Source organism: Adiantum capillus-veneris, unplaced genomic scaffold (genome assembly GCF_014529385.1).
Source record: "Adiantum capillus-veneris isolate H3 unplaced genomic scaffold, ASM1452938v2 Hic_scaffold_442, whole genome shotgun sequence".
Taxonomy (NCBI): domain Eukaryota; kingdom Viridiplantae; phylum Streptophyta; class Polypodiopsida; order Polypodiales; family Pteridaceae; genus Adiantum; species Adiantum capillus-veneris.
In genome coordinates, this window is record NW_028221530.1 from 28,188 (window position 1) to 40,941 (window position 12,754).

The 12,754-nt window shown below is 45.4% G+C and overlaps 2 protein-coding genes across 2 annotated transcripts; both read left to right on the forward strand.

Moving 5' to 3' along the window:
• Window positions 1-5,729: 5,729 nt before the first annotated feature.
• LOC147416858 (uncharacterized) lies at window positions 5,730-7,531 on the forward strand. Its single transcript, XM_086508016.1, has one exon. The coding sequence runs from the start codon at window positions 6,957-6,959 to the stop codon at window positions 7,392-7,394; it is 438 nt and encodes a 145-aa protein (XP_086364142.1). The 5' UTR covers window positions 5,730-6,956; the 3' UTR covers window positions 7,395-7,531.
• A 231-nt stretch (window positions 7,532-7,762) lies between these two features.
• LOC147416859 (uncharacterized) lies at window positions 7,763-9,374 on the forward strand. Its single transcript, XM_086508015.1, has one exon. The coding sequence runs from the start codon at window positions 7,768-7,770 to the stop codon at window positions 8,341-8,343; it is 576 nt and encodes a 191-aa protein (XP_086364141.1). The 5' UTR covers window positions 7,763-7,767; the 3' UTR covers window positions 8,344-9,374.
• Window positions 9,375-12,754: the final 3,380 nt, after the last annotated feature.

Consider the following 12,754-nt stretch of genomic DNA (forward strand, 5'->3'; position numbering starts at 1 on the left):
CACACAGGTACAGGTAGCTGGAGTACAGTGATATACTAGCAGTGGTGTCACTTGCAGTTGTTGTGGGTATGCAGCATTTGGCGCCTGTTTGAGCGCATTGTCTGCTGGATTGTACGTTACTTGTGGAAACTGCCATTTTACGCCTTTGTGGAGCCATATTTGGTTTTATTTGGTAGTCCTAGCCATTTTTGAGACTTGGTCTGGAAGATAGTCATTTCTGAGACTTGACTATATGAGATTTGGATAAGCCTTCGTGTGAGGGTCGATAGCGTGAGGTTTTATTGAGCTGGGGGATTCTCAAAGGTGGAGATCCTTTCTGTGATACAGGTAGCTGGAGCACCCTTTTTGTGACCTCGCCATAGGCTATGTACTAGTGATTCCTACTTGATGCTCGGGTTCTATTGTTGGCATTTTATGTATACATATACAGTCTATATTTTGGGTTCACATTGCTCTACTTCTGGGGAAACTCTGCCAAATTTTTTTCGAGTTGTGATGGCTGGTTTTTTGGTCTTTTAAGCCATTTATGCTGTTGTGCTGCTGAAATTTTGGCAAAATCAGAGGATAAGTCAGGTGTGCCTTCTTGGAAGCTTCATGGTTGGCTTTAATGGATGATCAAAATGGCCCTCAATTCACTCCTTTTCATTTAACTCAAAGAATCCAGATAAATGTTCATGTGTCCAGGAAGATTTTTTTCCAGCAGCGCATAGTCTTTATGTTCGGGCCAAGAAGATTAAGGGAGATACTGGAATGTCCTTTACCTATTGTAATTCCAATGATTAACTATGAAAACTCATTTGATGTGCATGTGTTTGTCCTTATCTGAAGTTGAGCTCCATTGAAGTTTCTGGGAATTGAGTCAGTCAAAAGTTTTGGGTTCTTGCACGTGTGTTTGAAAGGGTTCTCAAAGCATCGTAACTTGGGTAGCCATGGCTTTCTCTTATCCGGAGTTTCATGGAAGAAGTGATGAAGATGTGGAAGAATTTTTGGAAAAGATGGAGGTTGCCTGCATTAGCAACCAGATTCATGACCCGATGCAGATGTTACGTCTTCTCCAGATTTGTTTGAAGAGCGATGCACGAGTTTGGTCCAAAGCATTTGAAGAGGAGTTGTGTGCAGCAGATCCACCTGTAAGATTGAGTTGGAACAATCTAAGGCATGGATTGGAAGCGGAGTTTGTGAAGATAGAAGATCCTGACAAAGTGTGGCAAGAAGTACAAGGTTTGGTGCAGAAGGAAGGTGAGCCAGTAGATGCGTACATACGTAAGTTTTCATTGGCATGGGAGAGGATGTGTAAGGCCTTAGCACCACAGGTACCCCCGCCTGACATAATGAAGAAGGACAGGTTCTTGGCTGGTCTTTGGGAGAATATACGTTGGAGAGTGGAGCTAAAGAAGCCTAGGACATATGAGGATGCACTAGAGGCAGCAAGGAACAAAGAGTGGAAGCTGAGAAAAATGAGCCAGTTAGGGGTGGAGTCTTTGCCCATGAGGTCTGAATTTCAGCCTATTGACTCTTTACAAGGTCGCATGCCAGGGGTTCATCATGAACCAGTGGTTTCTGTTACTCCTCAGGTTATGCCAACAGTGGTCACTACAGCAGTGCAAGATGATGGGCTAAGGCAAGACATGCGGCAAGTGTTAGATTTAATGAAGAATCTCAGCCTAAACATGCTAGGTCAAGTGGGAAATAATCGAGGTCGAGGGAGGTTTGCAAATCAGCCAGGAGGTGAGGTAAGACCTAGGAATGGTGGTGGACAAAGCAATGGTAGGTCCTGGAGGCAGACGCCCACATGTTATAATTGCGGAGAGTTGGCCACATCAGCCCACAATGTGATAAGCCACCAAGGATGGGGGGAGACATGTATCCATTGCCAAGACAGGTGCTAACTAGGTCAAATGATTATGGCATCGAAATTAAGGGAGAAGAAGGAACCAGTGGATTAACCCAGGAGGAAAAGGGAAAGACAAAAGTGATAAGTGTAGTCACCTTGGAGAAGGCATCAAAGTTAGAGGATACATTAGTAATGCCTATTGGGAAGAGGACCACGGAGAACAAGGAAGGAAGAAGTGCCCCAGGTCCTAGTAAGAAGAAGGGAAAGAGTCATGAAGGTGAGGATGTCAAGGCCAAGAGGAAAAGAAGGGATCGTCGCAAGTTTCATGTTTCAGATTTTCCACTAGGGGATGGGCAATTAAGCTATGACTTGAAGGAGGATCTAACAAGCAGGAAGGCAGATGTTACTTTTGGGCAGCTTATAGAGATGGTGCCTAAGCTAAAGAGACAATGGAAGAGGATGGTTAACCCAATGGAGAAAGAGCCAGAGAGAGGTTCAGTGAAGGTGTTGGCAATGGATGAGCTACCATACATTTTCTCAATAGTAGATGTGTGGCACAAAAGAAAAAATCTGGGACAAGGTTATGTGGATGGTGGAGCCCAAATGTGTCATAACACACTCATGAGTTGAGAAGATGGGTCTTACAGTGACTGGGGTGTCAGGGTTCCAGATGTAATTGGCAAACCATCAAAAAGTAAAATGTTTGGGTGTTGTAAAGAGCTTAGAAGTAGAGGCATATGATGCAAAGGCAGTGGTTGATTTTCATGTGATGCTAGCAGGGTTGGGAGCATATCCTATTATACTGGGTAGACCATGGTTACGTGCAGTGGGAGCTGTTCACGATTGGCGACGTGGTACGATTAGACTCTATGGAAAGACAGGTGCCAAGAAGCTATATAATATGGACACAAGGAAACGATTGGAGGAGCTTTATGAAGATGAGGATGAGTCTAGTGATGAGGACTATTCCACAGTGGACTGACCAGGACAATGATAGTACTAGCAGCAGTGATGAGGATGCTGATGGTGCAGTTCTTTTGATGGATAAAGAAATACAGGAGTCTGGTTTAGTCGCATTTACAAATGAGGTTGAAGATGAAAGTGAAGGGCCTTATGAAGTGATTGAAGGGCTGATGCAAACCAAGGTTGAATTGTCAAAGAAGCGGGAATTGATGACACAAATGATCAGTGGAGACCTCTCAGCTATGGAGAAGGAGATATGTTTTCACATGCACGTCTATGCCAAAGTAATTGATGGTTTTCTTGATGCAAGGTTGATATATGGCATCTCTACAGGTTTTCCTTGGGAACCAGGTGGAACCTTGATTAAGTTTTTGATGCAGGGAATGCCAAGTGGTTTTGTGTGGGATCCAGGTGGAATGAGCATCTATTAGTGTTGTTGTTGCTGAGCCTGAATGCTCTAGCAGGCTAGGGGATGGGCAAATTATATAAGGAGTTTTTTGGAGCAAGGGATTGCGCATTTGTACATACCCATGCATGGTGCATCGAATAAAGGATTGCCCATTTTCCAGAGCTAGGTGGTTACGTGGGGCCCACATATGTACAGGTAGGGCAGGGTGTACATAGTGCATCATTTTTCACTATCACCAGTACTAGTGTGTTTTTTTAATAATAATGAGGAGTTGGTAGCGCGTAAAACTTCTCGAGGAAGCTATCCGTGGGCCGACGACATGAGGTAAGCAGATGCGTCAGATGGCATCTAGTGGCGTCAGGAGGTCGAATGGGGTCAATACTTGCACGTGGATGAGTACGGACACAACGTGGGTGTTTTCTTGTGATAATTATGCAGAAAGGTCATCATGAGGACCATATTTTGGGGCCAATTCACGTGGTGGCGGGATGCATTATTGGAAAAAGTTGAGTGCCAGGTGTGCGGATGATACAAAAAGGTGACAACTATGCACTGCGAGGTCAGTGTTTGGCCTGTTCGGGGTCCGTTTGAGGTCAACTAAAAGGCCAAGGGTGCCCAACTAATAAAGCTAAGTGTGGGAACTGAAAAAACAGAGAGAAGACCAGAAAAAACGTGGAGAAAAGAGGATGAACAGCCGCAATTGTGTTTTTGCTCATTTTGGAGCCTGTTTTGGCCGTAAACTGCTAATCTGAGGTCGGATTTGAGCACTTTGACATTGTAGACTGGGGTTTTGGGCCGTTCCGGACGCGATGGCGCTGTTCATTTTGCCAAATTCCTCATTATTTTTTTGCTGTTTTGGCTGTGTAAGTTTCTCCTATGAGCGAAGCTTCTGCTCCAGTTTGTGATTGTATCTGGCATATTTTACCCATATTGTGTGAGCTATTTGCCCCATTGGTGTTGGCCCAAGCTCATTTGTATCTAAATATCAGAAGTTCTCCTCTTTTGAGCTGAGTTTTTTTTTTGTGTCTCTGTGTGGAGTGGGAAAGTGGATAGTCTCTCTCCTCTCACTCCATCGGTGTGTTCCCTGTCTCGGCCAGGTGGATTGTATAAGCCGAGTGGTGCCCCATAGTGTGTGTGTATATCATTCCAAGAGTGTGTGTCGGGTCATTATAGAGGAGTTCTGTGTGTTTCCATCCCGCTCACACCGCCTTCCAAAGCAACGAGGATAGTAACCAAACCACTCCTCTCTAGGGTATGGGAATCTCCTTCTCACCCCCACTTCGGGGTTGTTGAAGTGAATTGGCAGCACTTGCATGCGCGCCACAAATCGATAGGTGATCTTCTGTTGCTTTACCTTGAATGACTTTCTTTCTGGCAACGTGGACACGATTCTGCTTTCCAGAGCCGAACTCGAAGCACTTACGTGGCCAGGTGTTTCTTCTTCCTTGGGAGTCATCTGATTTAGGATTGGCCTAGCCCTCCTTTTCCCTTGGCACGAGCAACCCCTTTTGGCCACTTAGGAGCCGAGGCTACACTTTTATTCTTAGATTCCTTGGGGAAGAGAGGCTTTACTGACCTCTTTCCTTTATTAATATGGATGATTTCTTTGTGGTGGATGTTGATGTAGAGGAATTTCGCTTCTCCTTTACTTTCGTTGATGGCACTCATTGATAGAGTGCCGTGGGTGACGGTAATGAGAGTAGCCTACTACGCTCCCTCTGGTGGCTCTTGATTCACGGTTAGAATGAGGGATGCGAGATGGAGAACTTACTTCCTGCATGTTGACGACGACGGTGTATTTCGACAGCAACACTTTGATGAATGCTCTTAGTGCTTCTTCAATTTCTTCCTCCTCCGTTCTCCAATTAGAGAATTCCTGCAGCCACTCATCCATGGTCAATGATGTTGATAGGAGTTTTTTGGTTTGAATTTTACCAGCCCATGTATATATGGTGTGCTTATTGGTTCCACTTTTGAGCGTGCTATGGTTGCTTGTATAGTGCTGGGCAATGCCAATTTCTGATGTGTGCTCTTGGCTATGGTCTACAGCTCGTCATTTGACCAAGTTTGCAAAGAATTAATGCAATTTCAGCTTTGACAAGGTCTTTAGTCTCTATAGAAGGCTTTGATGTGGGATGTTCACCTTGATGTCATTATCCATTTATTTATGTCTGGATAGAGGTGATTGAGAGTCGAGTGTCATTTAGGTTATGCTACGTGGGAGCTACGTCGGCACGCTTCGTTGGCATTGTCAATGGGTTTGGTGGGGATAATAAAGTGAACTTGATGCACTTGTCAAGTTAGAGGCCAAGGTTAGTGAGATTAAAGCTCAATAGCTATGATGTACGAGAAACTCGGGTGTCAGGTGGGTAAAAAGCAATGTTTTGGTGGGAGTCAACCCTTCTTCAAAAATAAAAGGAAATGCAAATGGTTTTTTTGGAGGCGGTCTACAATGATTAGAAGCATGGGCCGCTTGCTGACGCGAAGTCTCTATAAAGACCACACTAGGCAAGCGAGTTGCAGGGCAGAACGTAGGGTTGGGGGATGGAGAGAATGTCAGAAGGAGAGCGAGCATGGAGACAGTAAGTTGAAGGTACTGAAAGGAGGCGCTACAGAGGAGCTCTGAGAGGATGTGCAGCTCATGTGGGTGTCAATTGCAGAAGGCTACGGCCAGGAAGAGCCGAGCAGGGGGTAACTGACTGTAGGAGCCGGGGTCTCAGAAGCGGAGCGCTCCAGGAGCAAGAACAAAGAGTGAGAGAGAGGGCCTTAGCTCGCCTAGCGCATGCTGCAGAGCCAAGGGAGAACCGGAGAAGAAGAGATGGCACCCGAGCTTGCGTACTGCTGAGAGAGAGAGAAAGAGAGAGAGAGAGAGAAAGGCCGAGAAGGAAAAGCACCTGTGTTTATGCTCACTATGAGCAACATGGCTCTAGAATGAGGGTGACAGTTTACATGGGTTTGAACCACAATGGGGCGTGTTTATCAGAGCAAACCAATGGGGCAAAGGAGTAAAGAGGGTACCATCAAAGGCCAAACAAGGGCAGGGGCTGCTGAGCGATAAAGCAAGCACTGGGGAAGCAGGTTGACACTTAAAGCGCCAATGAGTAGAGAGGGTAAAAGCTCTCGGGGTTGCAAACCTGCCGAGTTTGAGAAAGAAGGGCGGGCCTGAGGTAGGCATGAAGATGGAAATTGGGGGCACCATCATCCATAGGGCCGCTGAGTTTGAGCAAGTAGCACTGAGAAGCCGAGTAATCAGAGACTGCAGGGAAAGGGGCCGGCGACGGGTCACACGAGGATCAAGTGACGTACAACATCGAAGTGCAGCTAGAGAGTGGAGGTCTCGGCAAAGCTGCTGGCCAAGGTACAGAGCCAACGAATGGAGAAGCCGACGAGGAATCTTCTAGCGTGAGGCTTTGGGTGAAAGGTATCTTGTGTAAGGTCTACCAGCTTGAATGCATATATACTTGTGGGGACACACTCTCTTCTTTTCTCTAGACTCAAGTGCCCTCACTTATAGACAAATGATGCCAACGAGAGCCATAGAGTGATAGGAATACTCGAGCCCTACTATTTATTTGAATGCATGACGATGTGGGCGAGCTATTGAGAGGCAGTATCTTGCTCTACCCTTTTTTCTTGTCATTGTTTTGGTGCTTGCCACCATTGAGGAGCGTGTTGTCGAGTACCTTCACTAACAAGAGTAGGTGTTTTGGTTTTTAGCATCCGACACTTGCATCACCGGCCTCTGCAAACATGGCAGCAATGAATGTATGCTTCTGTGGAAGGAGGGATGAGGATGTACATGCATGGGTTGTTGAAGTAGATATGTTGCTTTTAGAGCTTGATATCTTTGATGATGTAGAGAGGGCTGATTTCATGTATGAGAGGTTGTACGAGGATGCTTGGCATTTTTATGAATGTCTTCTTGAGCAGGTGCAATATAGTTGGAAACTCATGAAGTATGCTTTGTTGAAATATTATGCATGTTCAAAAATGCCAGCAAGAGGTATTGTATATTTTTGTGGCACTGCAAGTGAATGCATACAGTCTTGGATAACACCAGTTGAGCATGAAATGATGCGACTTGCAATCGATAGTGATGTAGCAGAAGCTGCATATGCTTCACAAGGCTTGTCTCATGATGCTTTTATGTTTTTACATATGCTTCCGAATAAGTGGCGTTACAGCTAGTCAGCCTTGAAGGTCTCATTACTAATGCGGTATTGGAGGTTGCAAAAGCCTCAAGATTCAATAGAGGATTCCCTTGTCACTACTTTTGAATCACTACAAGGTGAGTTTGGGCATATGGTGTGGAGTTTGTTTGAGGGAGACACTTGGAAGTCGGATCTGTATGGCTTGCCTCTTATGGAGAGGTCGGTGGTTGACATGGTGGAAGATTCATCTATCACAGAGCGTATGCATTACAATGACAAGGTTCTAGAAAATGGATATTGTAGTGATTTTGAGTCTGATACATCTAGGATTTTGTGTGAAGATGATTTATGTGATAGTGCCTCGATCGATGATGCATCTGTTGAGGAAGAGTCTTCCCTGCAATGACTCAATGGTGTTTGACTTGGCTCCATTTATGAGAGACATCAGATCACTGAAAGAAAGATGGCTGGTGGGATTTGAAAATGCCGAGAGAGAAAAGCAAACTTTGGAATCTCCTAGGGGGAGTGAAGACGTAAGCATAGGAGAGGGAGAGCAAGGACTTGTCTCTTGTGAGGAGTGTGTACAACCAGTAGCAGAGAAGAGTGAGAATGCTTCATTTGAAGAGGTTATGAATGGTTGTGATGATGAGAGTATGTGTGAAGAAGTGGTGCAAATAGAGAGTTTGTGTGATGATGTAAGCGATGATATTGGTTTTTTGGCCAACCTCTTATCAGAAGCTGGTGTTAATGTATCTACCTTTTATACTAGTATGCTGGAAGATGTTACTTGTGAGTTTTTTGATCGTTTACTCGATGAGAAAGTGCCTCTTGAGAAGGACATAGATGCTCCGAAGAATGATGATACTTGTGCAGATGCTGTGAATATGTTTAGGGGATTTGTATTCCACTTTGCAGGCATGTATGCTTTTCAATGCCTTTTGAAGGCCACGGATTCTTCTCATGCTATTGCTACAGGTGTTTCCTAGGCCTTGGAATGCGGTGTGGCTTATATTGGCCCAATTACAAGTTTTAGTGCAGGAGATTACGAGGAGGGAAGTCTTATGATTCATATGCATGAGGATGATAGAGTTTATGATATATTTTTTGGTGTGATGTTAATGCATGGCAAGCTTTTGAAATTTCCTTGGGAGCCAGGTGGAGGCTTGGTTACGTATTTGATGCATGGAATTCCAAGTATTTTTGTGTGGGATCTAGGTGGAGTGAGAATCTACTAGTGTTGCTGCTAAGCATAAATGCTCTAGTAGGCTAGGGCGGCTAGCAAACTATGAATCATAACTAAGCCTCGCGTGACCATTCCCTAAAGAGGGTACCATCAAAGGCCAAACAAGGGCATGGGTTGCTGAGTGATAAAGAAAGCATTGGGGAAGCAGGTTGACACTTAAAGCGCCAATGAGTAGAGAGGGTAAAAGCTCTCGGGGTTGCAAACTTGCCGAGTTTGAGAAAGAAGGGCGGCCTGAGATAGGCATGAAGATGGAAATTGGGGGCACCATCATCAGCACTCAACAAGGAATTGAACAACTGCGGGCATAGAGGGTTCATAGGACCGCTGAGTTTGAGCAAGTAGCACTGAGAAGCCAAGTAATCAGAGACTACAGGGATAGGGGCCCACGAGCGGGTCACACGAGGAGCAAGTGACATACAACATCAAAGCGAAGCTAGAGAGTGGAGGTCTCGGCAAAGCTGCTGGCCAAGGTACAGAGCCAACGAATGGAGAAGCCGAAGAGGAACCTTCTAGCGTGAGGCTTTGGGTGAGAGGCGAGCCAGTGGTATCTTGTGTAAGGTGTGTGAAAGTCTACCAGCTTGAATGCATATGTACTTGTGGGGACTCACACTCTCTTCTTTTCTCTAGACTCAAGTGCCCTCACTACAGACAAATGATGCCAACGAGAGCCATAGAGTGATAGGAATGGTCAAGCCCTACTATTTATCTGAATGCTTGATGATGTGGGCGAGCTATTGAGAGGCACTATCTTGCTCTACCCTTTTTTCTTGTCAACGTGTATCGTTTTTAGTGTTGTAAACTAAAACATTCTGAGAAGCTCTCCTTCGTGGGGGCACCAAATGACAAGCGTAAGTGCAAAACGGACCACAACAGCCTCTACGCCAGCCCTGTCTACGCAAAACTGGGAGTGAAGAGGGGGCACCACTTAGCTTTGAGCGACTAGGACGCGGATAACATGAACTCAAATAACACACACATACACACACACACACACACAGATGTGGACAGAGGAGATAAAAACCCTTCGAAATGTGAGGGTAAACTTGATTCACGATGGTATTTACAAAACCCTTTGTTTTGGCGAAATGGAGACCGTGGAGAGAGAGAGAGAGAGAGAGAGAGAGAGAGAGATGTGGACGGAGGAGATAAAAACCCTTCGAAATGTGAGGGAAAACTTGATTCAAGATGGTATTTACAAAACCCTTCGTTTTGACGAAATGGAGAGAGAGAGAGAGAGAGAGAGAGAGAGAGAGAGAGAGAGAGAGTATAGTGAACTCTCTAGGAAAATTTCATGTGTGCAAAGATCTTATTCCTGTGCATAGTGACCCTTGGAGTCAGTGTGTGTGCACGACTTCTCTCTCAAGTGCTGACCCCCCTGGTAGTGACCTCTCAGTGCTCTTTTATAGGTGCACGCTGCATTAGTTTAGTATAAACTAATTAGGTTTAGGGCCCTAAGCTGGAGAGACAAAATAGGTGGCCGAGTCTCGGATGGTTGACTGGTGCTTTGTTTTGGGAGAAATAAGAAAATGATATTCTCCTAGGTGGGCCTTTGTGACCATCACCTAGAGAGAGATGGAATATACAAATGGTTTTTTTACAGTTTGGCTTGGAAAATGGAAAGTGAATTACCCTACGGATGTTTACTGAGGAAGTGCATCATGGATGGGATGCCGATGAATTGTAGGCTTTACTGGTACGTTGGTATAGTGCGCTCATCAATTTTGGTGCCGCGGCTGGGGCATGCCTTTGGCGTCATTCTTTGATTTGTTGTCGCCATCACGTGTTTTTGGTCCTTCTTCGTTTGCCGATGCGTCGATGTCCATTTTATTTTTCTTCTTCCTTCTTGTGCGTGTCGTATGTGTGCGTTCTTGGTGCATATGTGATTGTGTGCGTGTGCTTATGCATGTAGTGTATGTATGTGTGTGTACATGTATGTGCTTGTGAATGTGTGTGTGTGTGTATGTATGGAAAGAGAGAGAGAGGGCTGATTTTTTTTGTCATCTTTGACACACACACACACACACACACACACACACACACACACACAGAGAGAGAGAGAGAGAGAGAGAGAGAGAGAAAGAGAGAGATTTTATTATCGTCCTCGGAGGTCAAATATGACCTATGGGACCAAAGTTACATGTGATGTAGTATGTGTATTGCTCATGAGTGACTCTAGATGCTCCAAAATTGTGGTGATGAGAGTCGCCATGGAGAGCCCACAATGTGGTTGGGAGATTGTTAACCCTCACGGCACACGGACACCCATCACCTACGACGGACGTGTATTATGTATTTGGTAGAGTCAGGTACCGGGCTTGTCGGACCAATAGGAAAAGGGTAAGAGTGATCGCCAATGAGAGGCGCACTTTAACTTGGACATTCAAGGGATTAGTTGGTTAAGCATGGGCGCCCAAGTGTGAATGGGGTGAGCTCCTATAAAAGCCAACTAAACCTAATTTTTACTCATTCTCTCATTTGTGCAATTGAAGAGTGCTCTTGCTCCATCTCCATCTTCTTCTTCTTCTTCACCTCCTTGTGTGTGTGTGTGTGAGAGAGAGAGAGAGAGGGAGAGTGTGTGTGCGATCGAGCATTACGAAGGCACGACGGCGGCGAAGCGGTTGAGCGCGGCATGACTGCAGCTTCTTCTTCATCGCGGCGAGGAATCCACCACGAAGGCGAGCGTAGAGCGGTGAGTGACACACCCTTTGTTTTCTTGAGCTTGGTAGTTTAGGCTTGTTGTGTGCTTGGAGCCGTTTGTGGCTCGCATACGGTGTATTGGCAAGTCCCTTGCTTCGACAGTGCGGCAAGGAGTGCACATTTTTGGCGCCGTTGCCGGGGATATGCCGTACACTAAGCTCGGTTAGCACTTTACGCTTCCTTGTGGTGCAATTTCTATCATAGGAAAGGCAGGGAAGGAGTGTGTGGAGATTTCTGTTTTTTGCGTTTTCTGCAATTGCTGTCAAGTTCCAATTTCTGCTATTGTCTGCGTTTTTCAATTTCTGCAATTTCTGCGTTTTCAAGTTCGGCGTTTTCAATTTCTGCAATTTTCCGCATTTCTGTCAATTTTCTGCAATTTCTGCGTTTTTTCTGCATTTTCTGCAATTTCTGCATTTTTTCTGCATTTTCTGCATATCTGCGTTTTCTGCATTTTTTGCATACCTGCGTTTTCAATTTCTGCAGCAAAAAAAAAAAAAAAAAGTTTTTTATTTTTTCTCCCAAAAAAGAAAAAAAAAAAAAAAAAAAGAAAAAAAAAACGCGAGTGAGCGGGCGGCGATATTTTTCGGAAATAAAAAACGTGACTCTTAAAAACGGACAGGTTGGTTTGTATAAAAGATAGATCGGGATCGTTTTCCCAAGCCCAAGCCCAAGCCCAAGCCCAAGCCCAGGCCCAAGCCCAGGCCCAGGCCTCAGTCCTCAATCTTATGAAATATACTAGACTCACTCTTATATATATACCCTACTCCCTCAAGAGAGAATGAGAGCATGTGGGACAAGTCCTCCACTCTCCTCCTTTCTCTTCCCACTTGCACCCTTAGACTTTCTAGTTTGGGCATAGTTCCCTACTGGAAATTGACAGTTTTAGGGATTCCGAGGGCATAGAGTGACCAAACGGAGGGCTGTAAAGCACGGCACGACCCTCTGACCGATACGCTCGTTTTGAGCTATCACACGGCCCATTCCACGACACGCTCTAAAAAATCTAGCAAAAAAACAAACAAAAAACACGCTAAAAACTAGTCACAAGGCCTCCTAGAGCAGCTTTTTGACACCTTAGGGTATCAAAAGCACATGCACTTACGCTCTGGGCGGGTGCTAGAACACGAGCATATTGAGGGTGCCTCTGTTCATACAGACACCCATTACCCATCCACGATAAGCTCTAGACCCTCAGAGGGGACACAAGGTAGCACCACCCAAGACCCTAAAATAGCCGCTAGTGATTCCTCCTCCGACTCAGAAATCATGGAAGCATACCCTAACCAAAACACTGAGAGAGAAGGCCATGCACCTCCCGAAGCTCCACAGCCTAGTACTAGTATGTTTAGCCGTTTCATGGAAACATTAGGTAGAGCTACTCGCTCGGAACCTGATGCAGATGAAGCACGCGAAGGGGGTGGGGAAGTGGAATCTCCTTTCACATCGCACGTGGACCC

Excerpts from the sequence above, each read along its gene's own strand:
- LOC147416858 (XM_086508016.1), top strand. The coding sequence starts at position 6,957 with ATGGCAGCAATGAATGTATGCTTCTGTGGAAGGAGGGATGAGGATGTA.
- LOC147416859 (XM_086508015.1), top strand. The coding sequence starts at position 7,768 with ATGGTGTTTGACTTGGCTCCATTTATGAGAGACATCAGATCACTGAAA.